A 22,276-nucleotide genomic window follows, 5' to 3' on the forward strand; every position below is an offset into this window, starting at 1 on the left:
GAGGGTGGTGGGCAAGACCCTGGCCTTTGAAATTCATGCGTCCATCCAACAAGTATGAATGACTAGGGATGAAATCAAGGATGAGCTAGAAAGGTAGCTACCTGCCAGTTTGAGGAGGGAAGCAGCCCTTATTGCAGTTTACTCTTTTTAAACAGCTCAATCTTTATATTCTAATTTTAATCTATTTATTTTTTAAACTATACTTCATATTATAATCATTCCATACTAAATAGTTAATATTTTGCTAAGTATGCCGTGTTATCTCCTATGGAGTGACACCTGTTATAAAATTAAAAAACTCATTAAAAAAAACCTAAGGGTAGGCCCATTGGTTAGGTCGTGCCATCGGTTGGCCTAGGTGTTGATTTGAGAGATTCTTTAGTTTGTTTTTAAAATGAGATTAAATTTCGTTAAGAGAATAACTTCTAATCAGTACATCCATTAAAAGGTTGAAATCAGCTACCAATGTACACAAGCCACGTAGCCCATTCATTAAACCCAACACGCGTCCTCGACGCACCCAGACCAGATCTCTCTCCCACCCTCATCTCTCTTTCACCAAAGCCAGATCCCCCTCCTCCCCTCACTCGGAGAGAACCATGCAGCAAAGAATGTCTTGTAAGTCCAAAACGGACTCAGCCTTGAGGGCGCGACAAAGATCACGGAGCTGCTTCTTTCGGCACTCGTACTCTTCTTGAATCTTCTTCCTCTACTCCCTGTCGTCGTTGTTCCACAGCCACCGCAACTGCTATTGAAAGAGGCCCCACAAGATCTTGAGAATCTTAGCTCGCTGATCTCTGATCCAGGACTCCATCTGGCTATGTATGGACTCCATTGGTGTCCTAGAGACATGAGATTTGATTTGGGGATCAAAGAAGGAAGGGGAGGCAATGGAGAGTGTATTATGTTTCAATATACCAGTGATAGGTAATGAGAATCTCAGTGTCTGATTGTAAAAGTACATGCCCGAGAGAGCTTTCTCTATTCATCTTTTTGTTTTGTTTCTTCCTCTTTTGATTGAATAAAACAAAAATACTAAAACAAAAACAAAGCCTGAGTGCCAAATTGAATTGATGCATTTATAATTTATTTAAACGAGTTGATATTTTAATTTTAATAAATTAATTCCGTATTATTTCATGTCAGGGTTAAGCAGCAACAGGTGGGGAAGGCCAATGTGGCGTCTGGCTTTTGGTATCCTGCCTCCTAGAGTGAAAAATGAAAATGTGTTTAGGGTATTTGGGGAAAAAATTTGATGGAGTGGTCCTCATAGTGAAATTTACTACATTACTGATGTGACAGTCTCTAATTGGATTATGGTTTCATCCTCAAAACAAACAGTACCACTCCAAAGTGAAACTGTTTTTTTAATATATGTTATTCAATTCATGATAATGAGTTAATTTAACAAAAGAATAATAAAGGTCCGTTCGACAATATAATTGTTCTAAAGTATTTTCAAATGTTTCATTTTCATACATCAAAACACTTTCAATTTCAGATTTTTAATTTTTTCTATAATTATTATCTAATCATTACAACTTTCTCAAACTCTCAAATAAGATATAAAAACAATATTAATTTTTCAAATTTTAATCAAATAATACCACTTTTTTAAATAATAATATTAAAAAAAATGTATTTAAACAATTTTTTAAGTTTATAATATTTTTATTAAACTTTTTATATCTCATTTCTTAAAATTCAATAAAATATTTTAATTCAAATTATTTCACAACTATTTATTGAAATATTTTAAATATCTAAATGACCGTAGATCATCAAAATTAGGAATACAAATAATAAGAAACTTAATATTAGAGGATCGAGGCAATTTGTCCGACAAGCATTAACGAGGATTATTTTAATATGAATAATATTAAATATAATCATGAATTATATAAATGTCAAATACTCTTTTTAAAAATAAATATATAAAATTTATATAAAAAAATAAAATTTTTAATAATGAATTTATTATTTAAATAAAAATTTAATGTACAGTTAATTTTATATATTTTATGTGTATTCTATGTGTACTTTATTAATGTTCTTGATTGTGTCACTTTTTTAATATAAAATAACTGTTTTAATCAATTACATCAATAAAATACATAAATAAAATATAAAGGTGATTGTGAAGAGAGAAAATTCAATAGATTGGGCTAAAAGCAGGGCCCAGATTAAAACCCACATATAAGGTGTGGGCTGGATTGGGCTGGAGACAAGGCCCGAATTAGGGCCCAGGTACGTAATATGGACTAGGTTAAACGGTAGTACCTGTGTCAAGGTTCGAGATTAAGACCTGGGTCGGATCATGCTTACATTAAGAAAAAAGACAAAAAATGTAGGCAAGGCTTAAGAGGGAAGGAATATAATATTTAATGACAGGTGATAAAACTTGCGGCTGTTCACACCTAATATTAATGAGATGAAAATGACCCAAGACAAAATGTACGCCGCATTCAATATGACCCAAGGCTCGAACAACACTTAATAACATTGAGCATTTCATAGCTCGGTGAACTGATGGCAAAATGATAGCTTGGCGAGTAGACAACATGAATATATGATCTCTTGCTATGCAACGCTCCACTACCGTGGAGACCAGATCGACAAGTATAAATAAACACTATTTACAATACGCAGGTAAAAAATCTAATTCTATTATCGTCAATATACTTCATCTTCATCCTCAACACCATACTGACTTAAGCATCGAAAAACAACGAATCACAAGGTCCCTCATTGTTACTGTATAGGTGATCACACGAGCATTGACAGAGTGAAATTACCCACCAAACACAACATCCACAGTGATTATATGTAACATAATTTTTATTTAAATATGACTATTGCTCAACTCTTATGACAGTCAAACATTAATCTTTTAATATTCCATGAGACCGAAAAGAAAAAAAAAATAGAGAGAACGAGTCCCATCAACACCTCACCGAGACCACGCACTTCGAATCCACGCGATCACACACTCTCTCTCGGGGGAGGGAGAGTGGGAGCGAGAGAGAGAGAGAGAGAGAGAGAGAGAGATGAAAAAACAGGGCGCGGGAGTTCGAAATCGCCAAATGAAGAAGGAAAATTACGTCCACTCTCCTTGAGACTGGAGAGAGTGGGACATTTGTGCTTGCTTTACACCCATTCTATGCCCCCTGACCTCCAAACCCTAACAAAATCTCACCCTATCTTCTCGAGCCCACTTCAAATTTTGTGAGGATGGTGGCGCAGTCTCTCAAATGCACTGAAACCGAATCGGAGGTTTTTACCAGGAGAGTGAGCGCTAGAATCAAAGAGAAACAGAGGGCCGACAAGGAGCTCTTGGTTCGTCGGAGAGTCCTGAGTGACCAGAAAGACGTTGGTGGAGGCGGTAGAGGAAAAAGCGTCAAGCATTGCTATAAAAGGGCGCGTGCTGATAAAACTGTGAACGGAGAGAATGCGAATGTGGAGCTGGAAAAGACCCACAAGGGTTTTGAGGTGGTGGCCGAGCCCATGAATCGGAGTTTAGAAGCGACCGAGGCTGGTGTCGCGTGTACGTTTGAGAAAAGTGACCATGCCAAGGTGAAGGAGACCCTGAGATTGTTCAACAAGTACTATCTCCATTTTGTGCAGGTGAGTGTCGTCACTTTTTGTTTCTCTTTTCGGTTCACGCTGAGCGGATCACTCAGCATCTTTTTTTTTTTTTTGCATTGGGGGTGCAGGAAGAGGAAAAGAGGTGTGGGAAAGCGGAAGCAGAAAGGAAAGCTTCCAAAGCTTCAAAATCTAAGGTTAGCATCCACTTCAATCAGGTTGTTTCGTGCCTGAAATTATTGCGTAGTGGTATAGAAATTATTTTTAGCGCTCTGATGTTGAATTTTGAAGCTTCATGGACTCTACATTGCAATTATTTATCTGCTATGTTTTTTTCCTACGCTATATTTAACATACCAATTTGTGCAGAAACGAGCTGCACCAGAAGATACGAAGTCCAAGGCGAAGCGACCTGATCTGAAGGCTGTATCTAAGGCAAGTCAACATTTGAAGAGTGGACGGTTCTTTCTTAGAATCATGGCTAAGTTTTTGTATAAAAAAATTCTACTATTAGACTATTCATCGTAAGTTCGATTTCACTACTTGCAACTGATAGGCTTGACCAGTTGTCATTTTCAAACAATGTTAGGTTAATTTTACATTTGCTCTTCTTGTAGAATATACTTAGTGTGAGATATGAAAAGTAATATGGTCATGTTATGGTATCAAGGACGATGATGACAATGCGCTCAAGTTCTTGGTCCTTCATTGGTCTGCAGTCATATCCTGATTTATAATAATGGTGACTTCTTTTGGTTGTGGAGAATATGATGGTAAACTAATTATCATAACAACATTCTGATAAAATGAGCCCTTTCTTTCTCCAAATGAAAATCTCTGGCAGATGATGGAGACTAATGAAATATTGTACTACGAGAAAAGAATTGGTGACATTCCAGGTTGGTTGCTCGTTCTTCCATTGTATTTTGGTATTGTTCATTTTAGCATGTTTTGAACTCCTTGTCTATTCTGCCCCCCCCCCCCCCCCCCCCCCCCCCCCCCCCCCCCCCCCCCCCCCCCCCCCCCCCCCCCCCCCCCAAAAAAAAAAAAAAATTGTTACCCAGAGGTATTGATAATTGCTCATGATGGCAGGTATTAAAGTTGGGCATCAGTTCTATGCTCGTGCTGAAATGGTTGCTGTTGGATTTCATAGTCATTGGCTGAACGGGATTGATTATATGGGGCAAAATTACAAGAAAGGGGTACTTCAATTATTTTGCTTCTTGGTTAAGGGATGCCTGAGAATGCAATCCATTAGCTTTCCATACATTTTCTTCCTGTAATTCTTTGTTATGCATAAAGTGGAGGACCAAGTACTGTGGTCAAATAATAGTTGATATAAGGTTGTTGTATTTATTAAGTTTTTTTTTGAAATTGATATTGGTTGAAATATATACAGATACATTTTATTTGTAGTTCTTATAATATATTCAGGTTAGGAGAACAAGAAATGTTTGTTGCATTTCTCAAAAGCATTATAAATGATATAACTTTGGCTAATTTGCTTTCATATTCTCTATACTTTTTTAATAGCTTTATGCTTTATATTTTTAGTGCTCCCTTGAAGCATCATTTCTTGGGATACACAATGACTCATGGAAATTCCAAGTCACATTTGGGCCTACCTTCTGTAAGGACTAGTCAAGGTTACATTTAAAGCACATTGAAGTAATTATAAATTGCAAGAACTTCTCTCTCTCAAGAAATGTGGCATCCTATTCACCACCCTCCCATACTGAATTCAGGGCATTACAATCTCCCTCAAGTAAATTCCTAATGTTCTCGTTTGACCATTTCGTTGTAGGTGGTGTAGCTTAAGTCTCCAACTTATGGTTGAGATTGATTCTGATACCATTTGTAACACCTTAAGGAAAGCTCAAGTTACATCTAGACCAATACTTAAAAAACTAGCCAAGGTTACAATTGGAGCCATTTGAAATCATTATAATTTGCAAGAATTTATCCCTGCCAAGTAATGCTAGAACTTATTCAACATCCTCTCTTACTAAATTTGGCGTACTAGAAGATGCTAACTTATTTACAATTTGTGTAAGTAGTGTATCTAGTTGAGGGCCTGGTTTGAAAATTAGAGATTTTAGGTCCAATTGTTCCAAATTACCCATGCATGTGAATTGCAACTTGACACTATGCATATGCTATAGAAGTAAAAACAACCAATCTCTTTGCATTTTCTTGGATGTTTCGGTTTTTCAGTTGATCTTTAGCCTCTTATATGCTATTTTTTTTCTACACTGTTATATTTGTGGTAATGCTGCTATACTGTAAATCATGGACTAAATAAGTAAAGGCTATTCCTAATTGAGTAGTCTCAGTCCTTGTTGATGTAGTCAAAAATTTAATGTTCTTCAGGTTGTGAATTGGAGCTAAAGTAGAATTAATGAAAATATTTATTTCTCTTTTGGAAAATAGGAGTACATGAACTATACCTTCCCGCTAGCTGTTGCCATTGTATTGTCTGGAATGTATGAGGACGACCTGGATAATGCTGAGGATGTTGTGTATACTGGCCAAGGTGGACATGATTTAACTGGTAATAAGCGTCAAATTCAGGATCAAAAGATGGAGCGTGGGAATTTGGCGCTCAAGGTGTGTATTTTGAAACGAATAGAGTTGACCTCCAAATTGGGTTCGAGGAAACCTCCAACCCATCTACAAATATGACAAGTGTCCATTAAGCATGTGGCAAGAGCATGCCTGTTTTTAGAAGTCTTAACTTTAGAAATTGACATGTCCTTCCATTAAGAAAACATGTGTTTGTCACATGCTCAAGTGACGCATGTCAAGTTTTCAAATGGGTTGGAGGAAATTTCCTTCTACCCAGTTTAGATGAAAACTTTGTCCTTTTGAAGCCCTTCTAAGTTCTTTGGATATTTTTCCTCACATACTCACTTCGTAGTATTAGTTGACCCAGAAGCTCTCTTAAGTTCTTATTTCTATTTGATTTTGTTGGGTAAATGATTGTGAGGGAGAACCATTTTACCACAGGAATAAGTGAGTCTCTAGAGTGCCCTTGGAATTTGAAACAGTATTGCTTGACTTCTACCTACTTTGGCCTCAATTGCAGAATTGTGTGGAGCAATGTGTGCCAGTTAGAGTTGTTCGTGGCCATGAATCTAAAAGCAGTTACACTGGTAGAGTTTACACATATGATGGTTTGTACAAGGTGATTCTAAGCATTTGGTATTAATTTATATTTCTTGATGACTTAGGTCTTGCATTAGTGTAATTTACCCCTTGATTATCCTCATTTTCTATATTTAGTTTTCTTTTGCAATATGCATGTGGCAATTTTTCTAATTTGGAGTTGAAACTGTTTTCTCTCTCATAAACTGTTTTCTAATATGCCCTCCTCTTATTTCATTTGAGCACCAACCTCCCAAAATACTTCCATATTTAACATTAATAACATTCTTCCAAAGAGCATCCCCTTCTAGATGATACTGCCACAACCATTTCCTCTTTTTTTTTTTTTTTTTTTTTTTTTTAATATCCATTTCCCTAAAAGTGTTTTATTGAAAATTCTCAACTTTTTGATCCCCAAACCTCCACAAAATAAAGGGGTACAAATCTTATCCCACTTAATGAAATGGATTTTTTTCTCATCCTTTAAACCTCTTCACAAGAAATCATGAAAAATATTTTCCTTTCTATCTGCCACCCTTACATGTAAAGAAAATAAAGATAGAAAGTATGTTGAAAGGTTAGATAAAGTACTCTTGATTTAGGTGATTGTATTACCTCTGGACAAATAAATCCTTTTCCAACCAGCCAATTTACATTTAATCTTTTCAATAATCTCATCTCACATTGCCTTGGTTTATGAGGAGCCCCCAGGGGAAGACCAAGATACTTCATAGGCAAAGATGACACCTTACAACCCAAAATAGTTGCCAATTCTCCTAAATTATTAACCAAGCCAACATGGACCATTTCAGATTTTGATAAATTCACCTTAAGGTTGGAGACAACTTCAAAACAAAGCAAAAGAGCCCTCAAGGAATGTATTTGATCGGGATCCGGCCCACAAAGAATCAATGTATCATCAACAAAGAGGAGATGAGAGACATTTATTCTACCATTTGATGAACCTCCCACTAAAAAACCCAAGATAAAGCCCCTATCCGCTGCTGCCTTCAACATTCTACTCAACATGTCCATTTCTATAATTAGTAGGAAATGAGACAAAGGGTCCCCTTGTCTCAAACGTTGAGAACTATTAAAAAATCCTTCAAGAGTGCCATTAACCAGAATCGAGAATTTGATAGTTGTGATGCAATGTTTCGTCCACTTACACCATCTCTCCCCAAAACCATACCTATCGAGAATATATACCAAACAATCCCAATTAACATGACCAAAAGCCTTCTTGATATCCAGTTTACAAAGAATACTTGGGCACTGTCTTTGAATCTACTTTCCAAGCATTCATTAGCAATGAGAACTGAATCAAGAGTTTTTCTTCCCATAACAAAAACATTTTGTGACCTCGAGATGATCTTTTCCATAACTTCACTCAAACGATTAGCTAAAATCTTTGAAATGATTTTGTATACTCCACTCACCAGACTTATAGGATGGAAATCTTTCACCTCCATTGACCTTGTCCTTTTTGGAATAAGGGCAATGGATTTAGCGTTAAGACTTTTCTCAAATTTCATTAACGAGTGATTCAAGAAAAACCTTCATGATGTCCTCCCTAACAATAGCCAAAAAAGCTTGAAAGAAAGCATTTGTGAAGCTATTTGGGCCCAGTGTTTTGTCTTTGCCCATCTCTCTTAACACAATAAGCACCTTATTCTCTTCAAACGATCTCTCCAACCAAGTCGCACTTGATTGATCAATCGAATAAAAAACCAGCCCATCAACCTTAGGCCTTCAAAAGTATTGCTCCGTGAGAAGCTTATCATAAAAGTGAACAATGTGATCCTTAATTTTAGTGCTGTCCAAAATTAGCCTACCTTCCTAATGAAGGACCTCGATGGCATTATTTCTTTAATGGGAATTAGCTACTCTATAGAAAAACTTTGTACACTTGTCCTCTTTCTTCAACCAAAGAGCTCAATATTTGTCTCCATGAAATCTCCTTCATAGGAGTATTTTTTCCAGCTCAGACTCAACAACAATTTTCCTTGCCTTGTTTTCAACCGAGAGGGCCCCATCAACCTCTTTTTCATCAAAACAATGCAACTCCTCAAAAAGAATATTCCTCTGTTCAATAATGTTCCCAAAGACATCCATATTCCATTTTTTCAAATCATTTTTTAGGGCTTCAAGTTTCTCAGCTAAATGAAACTAGTAGTACCCAAAAACTGATGTGAGGACCACCACGAACTAACCTTGTTCATAAACCCAACTTTCAGCCACATGTTCTCAAAACACCAAGATTCACCCTATCTTTGTGCCTTCCTGTACGGGCAATTCCTTCCCTTGCATCGTAATTGATAGAACAAGAAAGTCTTTTAAGCTCCCTATCACTTTTAGAAGCAGATCTAGCTAAAAGGGGTTATCTCGCCTCAATGGAAATAAGATGAGCTTTAAACTGATCTTTGAAACCTTCACAAGAAATCCCTACACAATCATGAATTTCATCTACCTTATGAAGAACCCAATGTGATGTAAACCAGCCCATAAAGGCGCTAGAGGCAAAGAACATCTAGGGCTAGTCTTGTCCCCAGAATCCTCCAATGTGTTTAAAGAAGCACCTACCCCTGACTCCTTGCAAACCAGCTGCAGATCAGGCCCTTCCATAGACCCATAATCCGAGAGCACCTCATGATCTGAAAGAACCCCATCATCTTCTTCCAAAGTACACAAAACCCTAGAGGAAACCACAACATCATTTACCAGAGGAAACATCCTCACCATCAATAGGTGCAACGACATTTGAAGGTACCCCTATAATTGTGTCAACATCATAAGAAGATGACTGTGGGCCGACAAAAGTCTGTGAAGGTCCGTCGTTGCCTTGAGGATAGGCAGAAACTTCATTTCGAGCCAACCTAGTTGAAGCCATCACCTTGTCACAACTGTTCACACTAACCGAGGCCGGACACTGTGCCATGTTGCGAATCAGAGGGTCATTGCCGACTCACTAGCGACTGACAATCCTTTCTGTGTCGACGAGGAGGTGCTCGGAACAACCACTGGCGAGATTAGAGCTCTCAAGCTTGAAGAAGATGAATTGGGTAAAGATTTAACTTGCCACTCAGAAGAGACAGGTCTAAGATTTGGCCCCCCAATGTTAAGATTCTTCAGGCTTGGCCCACAGAGTTCTCCCTTTCAGCTTCTTTTTTTTTTTTTTTTTATAAGTAAACGGTAGTATAAATAAGAATAGGCCAAGCCCAGGTATACAAGGTGGAATACAAGAGATAGGACCTATCTAGTTGCTAAAGAAGAAAGAAAAAAATCATGTACAGTTAGGCCATTAAAATCTACAGCACTATCCCACAGAAGTAAGGTGCGGTAAAAGAAAATTCTAAGATCCTCTAATGTCAGCTCCTTATCCTCAAATGTCCACTCATTACGCTCCCGCCATATGCACCACATAATACAAATAGGAACCATCTTCTACACAGCTTTGATTTGTGGAGCACCACCCGTCATTTACCCAACGAGCCAATAACTCTACCACTGTAGCATGCATGACCCAAATCAACCCTATACGAATGAATACATCACTCCACAATGCTCTAGGTATCTCACAATGTAGCATAAGATGATCCACTGTCTTGCTAGCTTTCTTGCACATACAACACCATTCTAGAATAATAACCTGGCGCTTTTGTAGATTATCAGTGGTCAAAATCTTACCCAGAGCCGCTGTCCAAGTGAAAAATAGTGCTTTTGGAGGTGCCTTATTCCTCCACACACCTTTCCAAGGAAAATGCGTGTTTGGAAGCTTAGTAAGGGACTTATAGGAGCGAACCGAAAAAATACCCTTACCTGCCGGATTCCACCACAACTTATCTTCTCTCAAACCAGACATCCTTGTAGAATACACTTGATTGAAAAAGGCCTCAACATTGTTAAGTTCCCAGTCATGTATTGCTTTACTAAAGATGACATTCCAATGGAGTTGATCCCCTGAACGAACCATGAGATCCGCCACAGAAGCCTCTTGATCACATGCCACACGAAAAACAGAAGGGAATGCAACTGCTAGAGCCTCCTCCCCACACCAAATGTCTCTCCAAAATTTTATACGAGTGCCCTCCCCCACCAAAAATTTAGTATGATGAGAAAACACCCCCCAACCACGTCGTATATGCTTCCAAACCCCCACCCCATAGGACCCATTCCCCTCTCTAGTACACCACTCCCCTTCCATCTTACCATGTTTGCAATCAACCACTAATTTTCATAGAGCTTCTGGATTCACATTGTATCTCTAAAGCCATTTCCCAAGCAATGCCTGATTAAAAGTTCTCAAATTCTTTATCTCCAATCCACCTGAAGGAATTGGTCTGCATACCTTATCCCAACTGACTAGATGAAACTTGAATTCATCTCCCATCCCACTCCATAAGAAATCCCGATAAAGTTTTTCGATTCGCGCCGCCACACTAGTTGGAATTGGAAATAAAGATAGAAAGTAAGTTGGTAGGTTAGAGAGAGTACTCTTGATAAGCGTCACCCGGCCTCCTTTCAATAAATAGTCTCTTCCACCCAGCCAATTTTCGTTCTATTTTCTCAATAACTGTGTTCCAAATAGACAAAGCCCGTGAAGTAGCCCCCAATGGTAACCCCAAATACGTCATAGGAAGAGAAGCGACCTTGCACACAAAAGTGTTTGCCAACTGTCGAGAAATGTTGACGTTTCCAACAGGCACTAATTCTGATTTATCGAATTTAACTCTTAAACCTGATGCTGCTTCGAAACAAAAAAGAAGCGCCTTCAGTGCCCTAAGTTGATCTTGCTCTGCATCACAGAAAATTAAAGTGTCATCTGCGAATAATAAATGGGAGACCGAGATAAGGCCCCTTTGTGGATCACCCACAGAAAAACCAGCCATAAAACCATGACTAACCACAACCGATAACATCCTACTCAAAGCCTCCATGACGATAACGAAAAGCAGAGGGGACAAAGGATCACCCTGTCTTAAGCCTCGAGAGCTATTGAAAAAACCCTCTGGGTTACCATTGATCAAGACTGAAAATCTTGCCGTATAAATGCACCATCTGATCCACATACACCACCTCTCCCCAAAGCTACATCTCTTCAGTAAGTACAAGAGGAATTCTCAGTTAACATGATCATATGCTTTTTCCATATCTAGTTTACAAATAATGCCTGGAGTGCTGGACTTTAATCTACTATCCAGACATTCATTTGCAATTAAAACCGAGTCTAGAATCTGACGACCCCTTACAAAAGCATTTTGTGGCTTTGAGATTACTTTATCAATTGCCACCCCTAACCTGTTAGCAAGCACCTTTGCAACGATTTTGTATATCCCATAAATGAGGCTAATGGGCCTAAAATCCTTCAACTCCACCGCTCCAGATTTCTTCGGAATCAAAGCAATAAAAGTAGCATTCAGACTTTTCTTGAATTTCCCTGTCGAGAAAAGCTCATGAAACACACTCATAATGTCATCTTTCACGACCTCTCAACATGTTTGAAAAAACCCCATCGTAAAACCATCGGGACCTGGTGCTTTATCCTTTACCATCTTACGAACCACATCCAAAACTTCCACCTCGTCAAAAGATCTTTCCAACTAGGATGCTGTCTGTGGTTCTATGGACTCAAAACCAAGTCCATCTAGTTTGGGCCTCCAACCCTCATTATCTGTAAGTAGACGATCATAGAAATTCACCACATGTTCTCAGATTGCAGGGGCCTCTGTGCAATCACTACCGTTGATTTTCAGCATCTCAATAGAGTTAGTTCTCCGATGAGAGTTAGCCACTTTATGGAAAAATTTAGTGCTTCGATCCCCTTCCTTTAACCAAAGAGCTCTTGACTTCTGTCGCCAAGAGATCTCTTCTAAAGTTAAAACCCTTTTCAACTCTGATGCCAGCGCTGTCTTGCTTGAAGCTTCCTCTGGAGTAAGAGCCCTATCCTCAATAATCCTTTCAAGATTCTGTAACTCCTCCCTTTCAGCTTCTTATTCTTCGAATTCGGCTCAGCATGAATGTTTAAAGATTGTGGGCCAGGCAACCCATGGCCCAAACCCATATCAACTTTGATCATCATACCGCTTACCTTCTCCATAACTCCTGACATATCAGCTCTAATAGCCCACAAATTACAAAACTCCTTCAACTTCCACCATCCTCGAGTAGCCATCGAAATGCTCACCACCACCCATACCAGTCTTCACAAAATGACAATTGTCAATATGTGGAGCAAGTCATTGACCATTGTCACCGTCACCCCCTATTGCCTTACCCTTTTTTGATTCTTGACTACCACCACAACAGAACTGCTTCCTTTCGGAGAACTCGCCTGTGACCTCAAAACCAGCATATGAGGTACCTTTGCAAGAAGGACCTCCCCACATTTGCCCCACTACCAGACCCCACTCCACGTTGAACCAGAGAATGCTTGGGATGAGAATCCTGCACTCTGTTTGCATCTTCAAAAACAGTGGCTTTGAAACCAGCAACCAATTGAGTGTCATACGCAAATCCTTCCCATCCATCCATCCATTACCATTTGAGCCTTCAGGGATAACCAAAAAACCCCTCCTTCCATTCCTGAATTCAACCAATTGCCCAAAAAAAAAAAAAAAAAAAAAAAAAACCCTCGAGTTAACTCGGCGTTGAATGGTGAGAACTCCGTTACCAAACCTCAGTTTTCTGAAGAAACCTTCGCACCGGAAAGGTTCTAAACATTCCTCCACAACCTTTGTTACCCATGAAGCTGACGACCCACTTAGGGAAACAAACTTAACCATCCTTCTGCTATTTTCAGTAATACAAATGCTATTTCCGCTCTCTTTCGAAAATGCAAAGGTCTTTGATTCCACTGTCAATCGCCTATCACCCTCCATCAGAAATTTAATTTTGAAAACCTATGGCAATCTTGCAAAATACGTTTGATCCTTACTCTTCCCATGATGGGACCTTTTGAAGATATTCATTGATCTGAGTTGTGAGTTTTCGTTTTGCATTGCGTGCATTTTGCTAGAACTTTGTTTCTTCTATAATATGTGCTTTCTATTAACAGGTTGTGCAATACTGGGCAGAGAAGGGTATTTCTGGATTTACTGTATATAAGTATCGCCTGAGGCGGCTTGAAGGGCAGCCAATTTTGACCACTAACCAGGTTTATATATCTTCTTTAATTGTCTGATAGACACAACTATTTTTATTAATAATTTACCTAATTACTCTTGCTGAGAGGTTCTGCCATCTGGTATATAACATTAACCATATAATCATAACTAATAAAAAAAGAGCCATAAAGGTGCATACAATTTTGGATATTCTATATTGCCACAAAATGATAAAATTCACTCAGTTCTTAGCTAATGGTTGCTGATGCTGTGGCAGTTTGAGTTGCTCTCTGGGATTGTTGATTTCCTCTCTAAACTTGAAGTTCATAGTAACTGATTCAGAACATTTATTAACTTATTTACTTTGATACATTTTCAACACACTGGTTTTGACCACATTTCTTTAACTGTGTATTTGTGGTTATTGCCTTTAGGTTTTGTTAGAACATGCACTTGTTAGTGTTACTGTGTTAGGGATTAAGTCCTACATTGGTTAGTAGTTTAAAAATTTGAAAACCCTTAGGTTTAAGTTTTTAGTAAAGTGGTGTTCCAAAATGTTATATTAAGGTTCCAGTTGGAGACTTAACGGCTTCAGTAGAAGACTTCCCTGGTGTCTATCTCCTAAACAAGTGGTATTAGAGTTGATGGTGGGTGGCATGGTGGAACTTTTCTTTTGGTGGTAGTTGGAGTAAGGATCGTGGCCATGTATGGTTGATGAGTCTCTTTTGTAGTAGGATAAGGACAAGGTAAAGCCTGTAAAAGTGATCCGAGAGACAATCCAGAGGCTGTGTTAAAACTTCCATTCAAAGGGAATAGGTGATGACTTAAGGGTGTAACCGGTCCGGTTTTGGATAAAATTTAGGACCGAACCGGTATGTACCGGTTTTGTATTTTTCAAAACCGATTATGCACTGGTTATCCTCCTAAACCGGTATCTCCGGTTTTACTGGTTTCCGGTCCGGTCCGGTCCGGTCCAGTTTTCCGGTTTTTTAAAATGTAAGTTTGTCATTAAAAAAAAAAAAAATCTGTTATAAAAACTGCTTCTAAAAATCTGTTCCTATTACAAAATCTGCACTATAAAATCTGTAATACCAAAATCTGTAATACAAAATCTGCACTACTAAAATCTGTAATACGTTGTTTAATAGACTATAGTGATTTAGTTATAGTGATTAGTTATAGTTATATATTAGTATAAATATAACTATATTGTATATTAGACTATATAATAGTATTAATATTATACTATTAGTATAGTTATATATTAGTATTAGTTATAAACTTATAGTGGTTTAGTATAGCTATATTAGTATAAGTATAACTATAGTCTATATTAGACTATTAGTATTAGTTATCAACTTATATATTAGTATAGCTATATAATATATTAGACTATATGTAATATAATTTAGTATATATATTTTATGTTTAAAGCATAAGATCAATTAAATTTTCATCTTTAAGATTAAACTTTTATTTTATAAATTATAATATAAAATTATTTTATATATGATATATAATTATATAAAAAAATTTCACATATAATTATATATTATATATAAAACTTATATATAAAAAATATTTTGTATAATATTAATTTTGTATAAAACTTATATATAAAATATTAATTTTTATTTTTTTTCCCCAACCGGTCCGATCCCGGAAATCTTAGAACCGGTTCCAGCCGGTTTGCATAATTCAAGAACCGGTCTTGGACCGGGCCGGTTCAAAACCGGTCCAACCGGTTCGGTCCGGACCGGTTTTCCGGTTTAAATTTACACCTCTAGGTGATGTGGTAGACTCGTGTGTGAGGGATGTTCGTGGAGTATACATGTGTTAGTATACAATTTTAGGCTTTACATCTTTTAGTAATAAGAAGTGTGAGCACGGTCATTTTCAGGCAACTAATTCCCATATATCTCGTTGTGATAGTGTGGGCTTGGCCATCTGACTTGTCTATTACGATGATATTTAGAGTTTATTGGAGACTAGTCAAGTGTTATTCTAAATTAATAGTCTTCAACTCTTGCAATGCGGGAAAATAATTAAAGTAGAATAGTTAAGAGGTGAGGAAGCCAACTGGGTAAATAATGAATGAGTCAATAGCTACAATAAGATGAATTGTCTTTTTTCGTTATTGGAAAAAGTAATAATAAAATGGTAGAAGACTTAAGTGTAGGAAAGTCAAAGAGACAAGTACTGGGAAATCAATAACCACTATACGATGCATATTTTTCCTCTCTATTGAATTAGTAGTCATAAATGGTAGGAAACCTTTTGTCTTCAAACCTTTTTTTAATCTTAATGTCAAAAAGCCGAGTGGGTTTATTAGGGTAATAATGACAATACAATGAGAAGTCTTTTTTAGTACGTAAAGGGTTGGGACAGGTCAATAAAAATAAAGTTAAAAATAAAATAAAATGATGAGGTGGCTCAATTGAATACACAGGAGATGCATCAGAAATTATATAAGTAATAGATTATTTCTGATCTGATGTTTAATCTTGTCTTTGATGACATGCTTGGCCTTCCATATTGAATCAGATACCAAGTAAAATTTGGATGCAATGTACCTTGTTTAATTGTGATCTTGTTTTGTGAAAACTTTGGATCCCATATTCATCTAGATTAGTCTTATTGGCAAGCCAATGAATCTTTAATGAACCTTTGTTTCAAGTAGTTTCACTCTTATTGTAGGTTCACTTTTCTTTTGGACGCGTACCTCAATCTGTGTCCGAGATACGTGGGTATGTAAAGAACAATGTATCAAAGATCTTATATATTCTGAGTTGTAAACTTATAATTGTGCTTAAGATGTTCTGCTTTCTGGTTAAGGTTGGTGTGCGAGGACATTACTGGTGGTCAAGAAAGTCTTCCCATTCCAGCTACAAATTTGGTTGATGATCCACCTGTTGCACCAATAGGCAAGTTGAACTATCAATTTTGACACCTTTACGATGGATACTTATCTCATGTTATCTTATCTTATGTAAGAGTTTGTGAGTGCTTGCTTGCCTGTGACATCTTAGACTCTTAGTTGACTCATTGCATGATTTCAGTCCGTTCTAAGCTTACCCTTGTTAGATCCTTCTTGCTTGATTTAATTGGTTTGTATCCCCAACAACCTTGTTTTACTGACTTCATTAGGTCCTTGGTTTTGCCTGTTTTCCAAATTGGGTTAAATTTCTTTGTTTCGAGGTGGATTACATCCAAGTTTGCCATGTTGGCTCGAGGCTTGTAGGTTGGCAAGAGAGATCATGTGAATGGGAGGAGCATGGAAAAGGAAAGCCAAAGGTGGGGAGGCATGCAACTAAACAGAATGAAAAGTTTGTTCCCTTGAGGCTGGCTTTGCTAAGGTTTTATGACAAGCTGAGATATTGAGCTCAAGTCCAAGCTCCAGTTGTGCATGTCGCGAAATAGCTTGGATGAGCATCTTAACAAGCTCAGCACATACTTTTCTTGAAGTTTAGTGCAACCAAAATGCGTATCTCTAGCATTTATTTTGTCAATAATTTAACTAGTTTTTCCCTAAACCTGTATTAATTGACCTTAGTTACTTGAAGTTGGTTTGCTGCCTCAGAAAGAAAAGTAGGGATGGCTAAAGCTTTGTATTTGTTCTATAACGTCTAATTATTAGTACTTGTTTTTTTCTATTAATAAATTATTTGGTTTATTCCCTATAAATGATTTATTCCCATTATTTTTTCAACAGCCACTAAATAATGTGTTTTTAAAGAGGACTGGACGCCAGAATTATATTAAACAATGTCATCCTTGACTTATGTGTAGTTATGCTTTCTTGGTAGTTGTAGCATCCTGTCTTTTTATTATCTGCCTTTTGCATTCTCTTTTAGCACTGTTCTTCAGATTGAGGGAGGGTGCTTTATTTCTTATCAAGTGCTATGCTATGCTTGCTACATATTTACTTTCAGGTTACAAGTATTGCAAGTCTATTCAAGTTGAAAAAAATGTAAAGCTTCCCACAAATGCCACTGGATGCAGCTGCAAAGGACACTGTGTGGACCCCAAGATTTGTGCCTGTGCTATGCTTAATGGCTCTGACTTCCCTTATGTATCACGTGACGGTGGCAGGTGAGAAGTGAATTCATTTACAGCCTCAATTGAATTTGCTTACTTATGTTTAGGTGGGAGGACTTATTGAGCTTTAGAAAATTTACGTGTTAGTAGTTTAGTTGATGGGTCCTACTAATGTTGCACCTCACAGATTAATTGAAGCCAAGGATGTTGTCTTTGAGTGTGGTCCAAAATGTGGCTGTGGACCAGATTGTGTAAACCGAACGTCTCAGAGAGGACTGAAGTATCGACTTGAGGTTGTCATTTGTTTAAGTTACCTAAAATGTTCATCGTGTATCTTAGAACGGTCAAAATATTCTAATTAATACCTGAAACCTATTGGTGGTGTCAACAGGTTTTCCGTACCCCAAAGAAAGGTTGGGCTGTTCGATCTTGGGACTTCATACCTTCTGGGGCACCAGTTTGTGAGTACACAGGAATACTTGTCCGGACTCAGGATTTGGATAATGTCTCTGAGAATAATTATATTTTTGACATTGACTGCTTGCAAACAATGAGGGGTCTTGGTGGAAGAGAGGTATAGATACCTGAACTCTAGTAGATATTACTCTATGAATTTATTATTATCCTTTGCCCTGCTAAGCCTTCTATCATTCATGTTGTTTTACTTCTGTATTGGATTGTAGTGCTAACTAAAGTATGAATCACAAAGTTTTAAATTCTTCTTGAAAGACAAGAATGTATTTTGAATGTACTTAAAAGAAAAGTTGTTTGCATATCCGACTTGTTCCTCCTCCATTGTTTACTAATACGATATCATTAATTAATTTCAAAGAGACGAATATCATGATTAATTGATGGGAGTTCTATGGTGAAAAAATAAAGGTCTGGTTTGGGTTTAGAGATGATATGAGATGGTTTTAGATGAAATGTGAAAGTTGAAAAAAATATTATTTTTTTAATATTATTATTATTTTGAGATTTGAAAAAGTTGAATTATTTATTATATTTTGTGTGGAAATTTGAAAAAGTTGTAATGATGAAATGAGATGAAACACTTTCCGAATCCAAACGGAGCCTAAATCATTTTGTATGACCTATTAATGAACTCACTTATTTTTCTTCCTTCAATGGCGCCCTGAATTTATTTTTTTGGACATCTTTTCCTTAACAGAGGCGACTACGAGATGTAACTGTATCAACAATCATTTCTTCAGGCCGACCTGATGACCTGAAATCTGAGACTGTGCCTGAGTTTTGCATTGATGCAGGATCCACTGGAAACATTGCCAGGTTTATTAATCACAGTTGTGAGCCTAATCTTTTTGTCCAATGTGTTTTGAGCTCACACCATGACATCAAACTTGCTCGAGTAATGCTATTTGCGGCAGACAACATACCTCCTTTGCAGGTTATTCTCTTAATCTCTCTCTCTCTCTCTCTCTCTCTCACCCAAACACAATTATTAGTCTACCTTTGCTGGGTTTTGTGTTCAAATATGGATTTTGTTTAAATATGGATATTGAACATTCACATGTCTCTCCATCTGCCACCCTGACGACCAAAGGCTTCGAAACTAGCGTTGGTGAAAGCGACAAGCGCACTAAAGTGCAAATGCCATCACACGTTCAGTTGAAGTAAAGTGCATATTTTTAAAGATCAATATGTTATAGCAAAATATTCATAAAATACAATATAAAAAAAAGTTTAGAATGGCAAGATAATAATATATTTGGCCTATTAACTCATTTTGTTAAGTGTATTATGCAACATGACAATCAAGATCAACTAATTACATAAATTTAATCATAGCATTTTATTTACTTCTCTTGTAATTAACAAAATATACACTACAATGATACATGATAGCCGCAATCAAAATAAAGTACGTGGTTGAATGAAAATATTCCCAAAAGGCAATCCCCAAAAAAAACACAGGAGTTGTAGGTATCGACTTTTATGCAAATGTAAGCAATACACAATTTTACTTAAAAAATAAAAATAAAAAAGCAATATATGCAATCTGAAAGTATATAATCATCCTCATCATTAAGCATAGAACCATCATCATCATCGTCATCAAAGGATGTGTAACCTTCATCATCTTCCTTATGTACTTCATCTAAATTGATGGTGCTTGACAAACATTGATGCTTAAAACTGAGTACTTTCTTGTTTTTTGGAAAGAAGGAAAAAACTACAAAAGCACACTTTGTATGCTTCAAATTCACTGAAAAAGGTGTGCTCTAAATGTGCTTCGCTTTTTTCACTCTGCACTTGAGGGTGCTTTTACTAACACTGTCCCAAAGCATGGATAACTTTTAGATCCCGTTCTATTTATTTACAAAAAGTGATTCTGATCTCTCTTTGGTTGATGACAATTGGTGCAGCATGTATGTGTTATAATATATTATGTAGTTAATTAATCATCAGAGTATGTGCGCATGTTGACATCATGAATTTGGGCATGGTTCAAATTTTTGAACTGTTAACTTTTAACTTCTTATTCATCCTTTTACATATTCAGAAATGAGCCTGTTTTTTAAAATTTCATATGCATACTGATAAGGTTGGAGCAATATACAGGTATATGCTTACTTTAAGCATACTAGTTGGGGCACATGGAATGCCTTTGATATGCGATTTGGTTGGAGTTATATGATTTATAGAGCCTGTGCTAAAGTTATGATATACATTGATTGTCAACTCTGTTATTAGCAGAACTGCCTGGTAGGCAAACAGCCGTGTTTTCTATTCCCTTGCTGTGATATTTCGTTAGTGCAGTGAAGTGCACCGTCTTTGTATTGGACCTTGACATTCTTGGTATTTTATTTCAATTTTCCCCTTTGATGTACAGAGGATATCTGTGAGTGAAGTTTGAAGTAACCAAATCCGCTGTTTATTGCTTGTAGGAGCTGACATATGACTACGGCTATGCCCTTGATAGTGTGTATGGCCCGGATGGGAAGATAAAACAGATGGCCTGTTACTGTGGTGCTGCAGATTGTAGGAAGCGCTTGTTCTGAAAAAGAACTTCCCCCATCTGCTCTTTTTGCCCAACATCATTGGTTGCACCAACCAACATTTGTACACCGACTGTTGTTCGCCGGCTTCTACTGATTTAACCTTTACATTCTGATTGCCCCTCTTTTGGTGGTTTTAGTACACGTCACTGACCGTGGGTGCCACTGCATCATTACCTGGAGTTACCCATATACTGATTTTGTAACCGAGTGAAGAAACTAACTTTTGATATAGAAAATTTTATGAAGATCAATGAAACGCGTGAAATAAGTTGGTAGGAATTTGATCACGCACAGCTTGATCTGCTTTTATTTTGATTTTTTAATTTCAATTATATTTTGTTACTCAAGGTTTTGTTTCTAAAAGTGAAGGTTGCCCACTTGATTGCATAACGTTCAATATCTGCAGTTCCGCAATGCTACTATGATCTATATCTCTTATTGTTTGGTAAACGCTGTCTAATTTGATTGCTGTTGGACAAATTGGCATTGATAGTTCATTTTTCTAAGGTTCTCTTTCTGTGATTAGATAAAACAAGTGGTTTAGGCGAGAAGCCTGACAAGGCCTACTATTTAATTGACAAAGCAGGTAACTTGCTTCTCAGGTAATGCTGAACGTAAAAGGTGTTTATTCACAAAGGCAGTGCTAGGCCACCGCCACCGAGAGTGGGTCCCAACACTTCCCACCTATAAGGCCATATCGCTTTTTTTTTTTTTTTTTTTCTTTCTTGTATCTTTTTAATCTTGTTAGATATTTAAAAATAAATTTAAAAAAATTATAATAATTAGATGAAATGGGAAGAGTTTAAATCAACTCTAAATTCAATAGAAACCTTAATCATTAAAAAAAAAAATTGAAATGGGACTTCTCATCCGGACCCCTTATGGGGAAGAGAAGCACTTCCCATACAAAAATCATTAAAAATGATTTATTACTAATATCTTCAGGTTTAATCTTGTATGAAAGAAAGAGGAAAAAAGATCTGGCTCTAACCTCATTTTTGTTGGGGGCAACGTATCCCACATGACATGCTAACAGTGGTTCTTCCCACGCTAATGAGTCTTTGTTTTTGTTTTCCCAAGTGTACTGTAAGCATACCGATGAGTCGATGAAGGAGGCAGGCCCCCAAGGTTGCCACGAACAGACTCTTATGGTCATATGGTAACTATGGTTATGGGATTTGACTTTTGTGTGTCAGACCTCTTAAATGGCACATCTTGAACTGATCCCATTCTTTGGTCGGAAGACGATAAAGGAGCAACAAACTTAAAAGTGCACGCGAAGGTCGTCTTTATACAAATGGACACCAAAATCAGAAGGCACTACAAGAGGTCTTTAGCTGAAGACGGACAGATCCAAAAAATGCAAAGAACAACATGCACGTTCAT

At 37.2% G+C, this 22,276-nt stretch overlaps 1 protein-coding gene across 2 annotated transcripts; it reads left to right on the plus strand.

The window, feature by feature from the left end:
* Positions 1-3,050: 3,050 nt before the first annotated feature.
* Positions 3,051-21,147, plus strand: LOC121251852 (histone-lysine N-methyltransferase, H3 lysine-9 specific SUVH4). 2 transcript variants are annotated; one of them, XM_041151242.1, is made up of 16 exons: positions 3,051-3,624; positions 3,714-3,779; positions 3,952-4,017; positions 4,427-4,481; positions 4,675-4,784; positions 5,150-5,212; positions 6,013-6,189; positions 6,668-6,766; positions 13,781-13,879; positions 16,527-16,576; positions 16,665-16,753; positions 17,762-17,921; positions 18,055-18,160; positions 18,259-18,441; positions 19,039-19,275; positions 20,777-21,147. In XM_041151242.1, exons 1-16 carry the CDS (start codon positions 3,232-3,234, stop codon positions 20,888-20,890), a joined length of 2,067 nt encoding a protein of 688 aa, XP_041007176.1. In that variant the 5' UTR covers positions 3,051-3,231; the 3' UTR covers positions 20,891-21,147. The 2 variants fall into 2 exon arrangements, with proteins under 2 accessions (XP_041007176.1, XP_041007178.1); XM_041151244.1 differs by lacking the exon at positions 5,150-5,212.
* Positions 21,148-22,276: the final 1,129 nt, after the last annotated feature.

The sequence above is a fragment of the Juglans microcarpa x Juglans regia genome, chromosome 2S, assembly GCF_004785595.1.
Source record: "Juglans microcarpa x Juglans regia isolate MS1-56 chromosome 2S, Jm3101_v1.0, whole genome shotgun sequence".
NCBI lineage: Eukaryota > Viridiplantae > Streptophyta > Magnoliopsida > Fagales > Juglandaceae > Juglans > Juglans microcarpa x Juglans regia.

Coding starts and splice junctions, on each gene's coding strand:
- LOC121251852 (XM_041151242.1), top strand. CDS start 3,232: ATGGTGGCGCAGTCTCTCAAATGCACTGAAACCGAATCGGAGGTTTTT. Junction 3,780..3,951: donor CCAAAGCTTCAAAATCTAAG/GTTAGCATCCAC, acceptor CAATTTGTGCAG/AAACGAGCTGCACCAGAAGA. Junction 16,577..16,664: donor TCTGTGTCCGAGATACGTGG/GTATGTAAAGAA, acceptor TTTCTGGTTAAG/GTTGGTGTGCGAGGACATTA.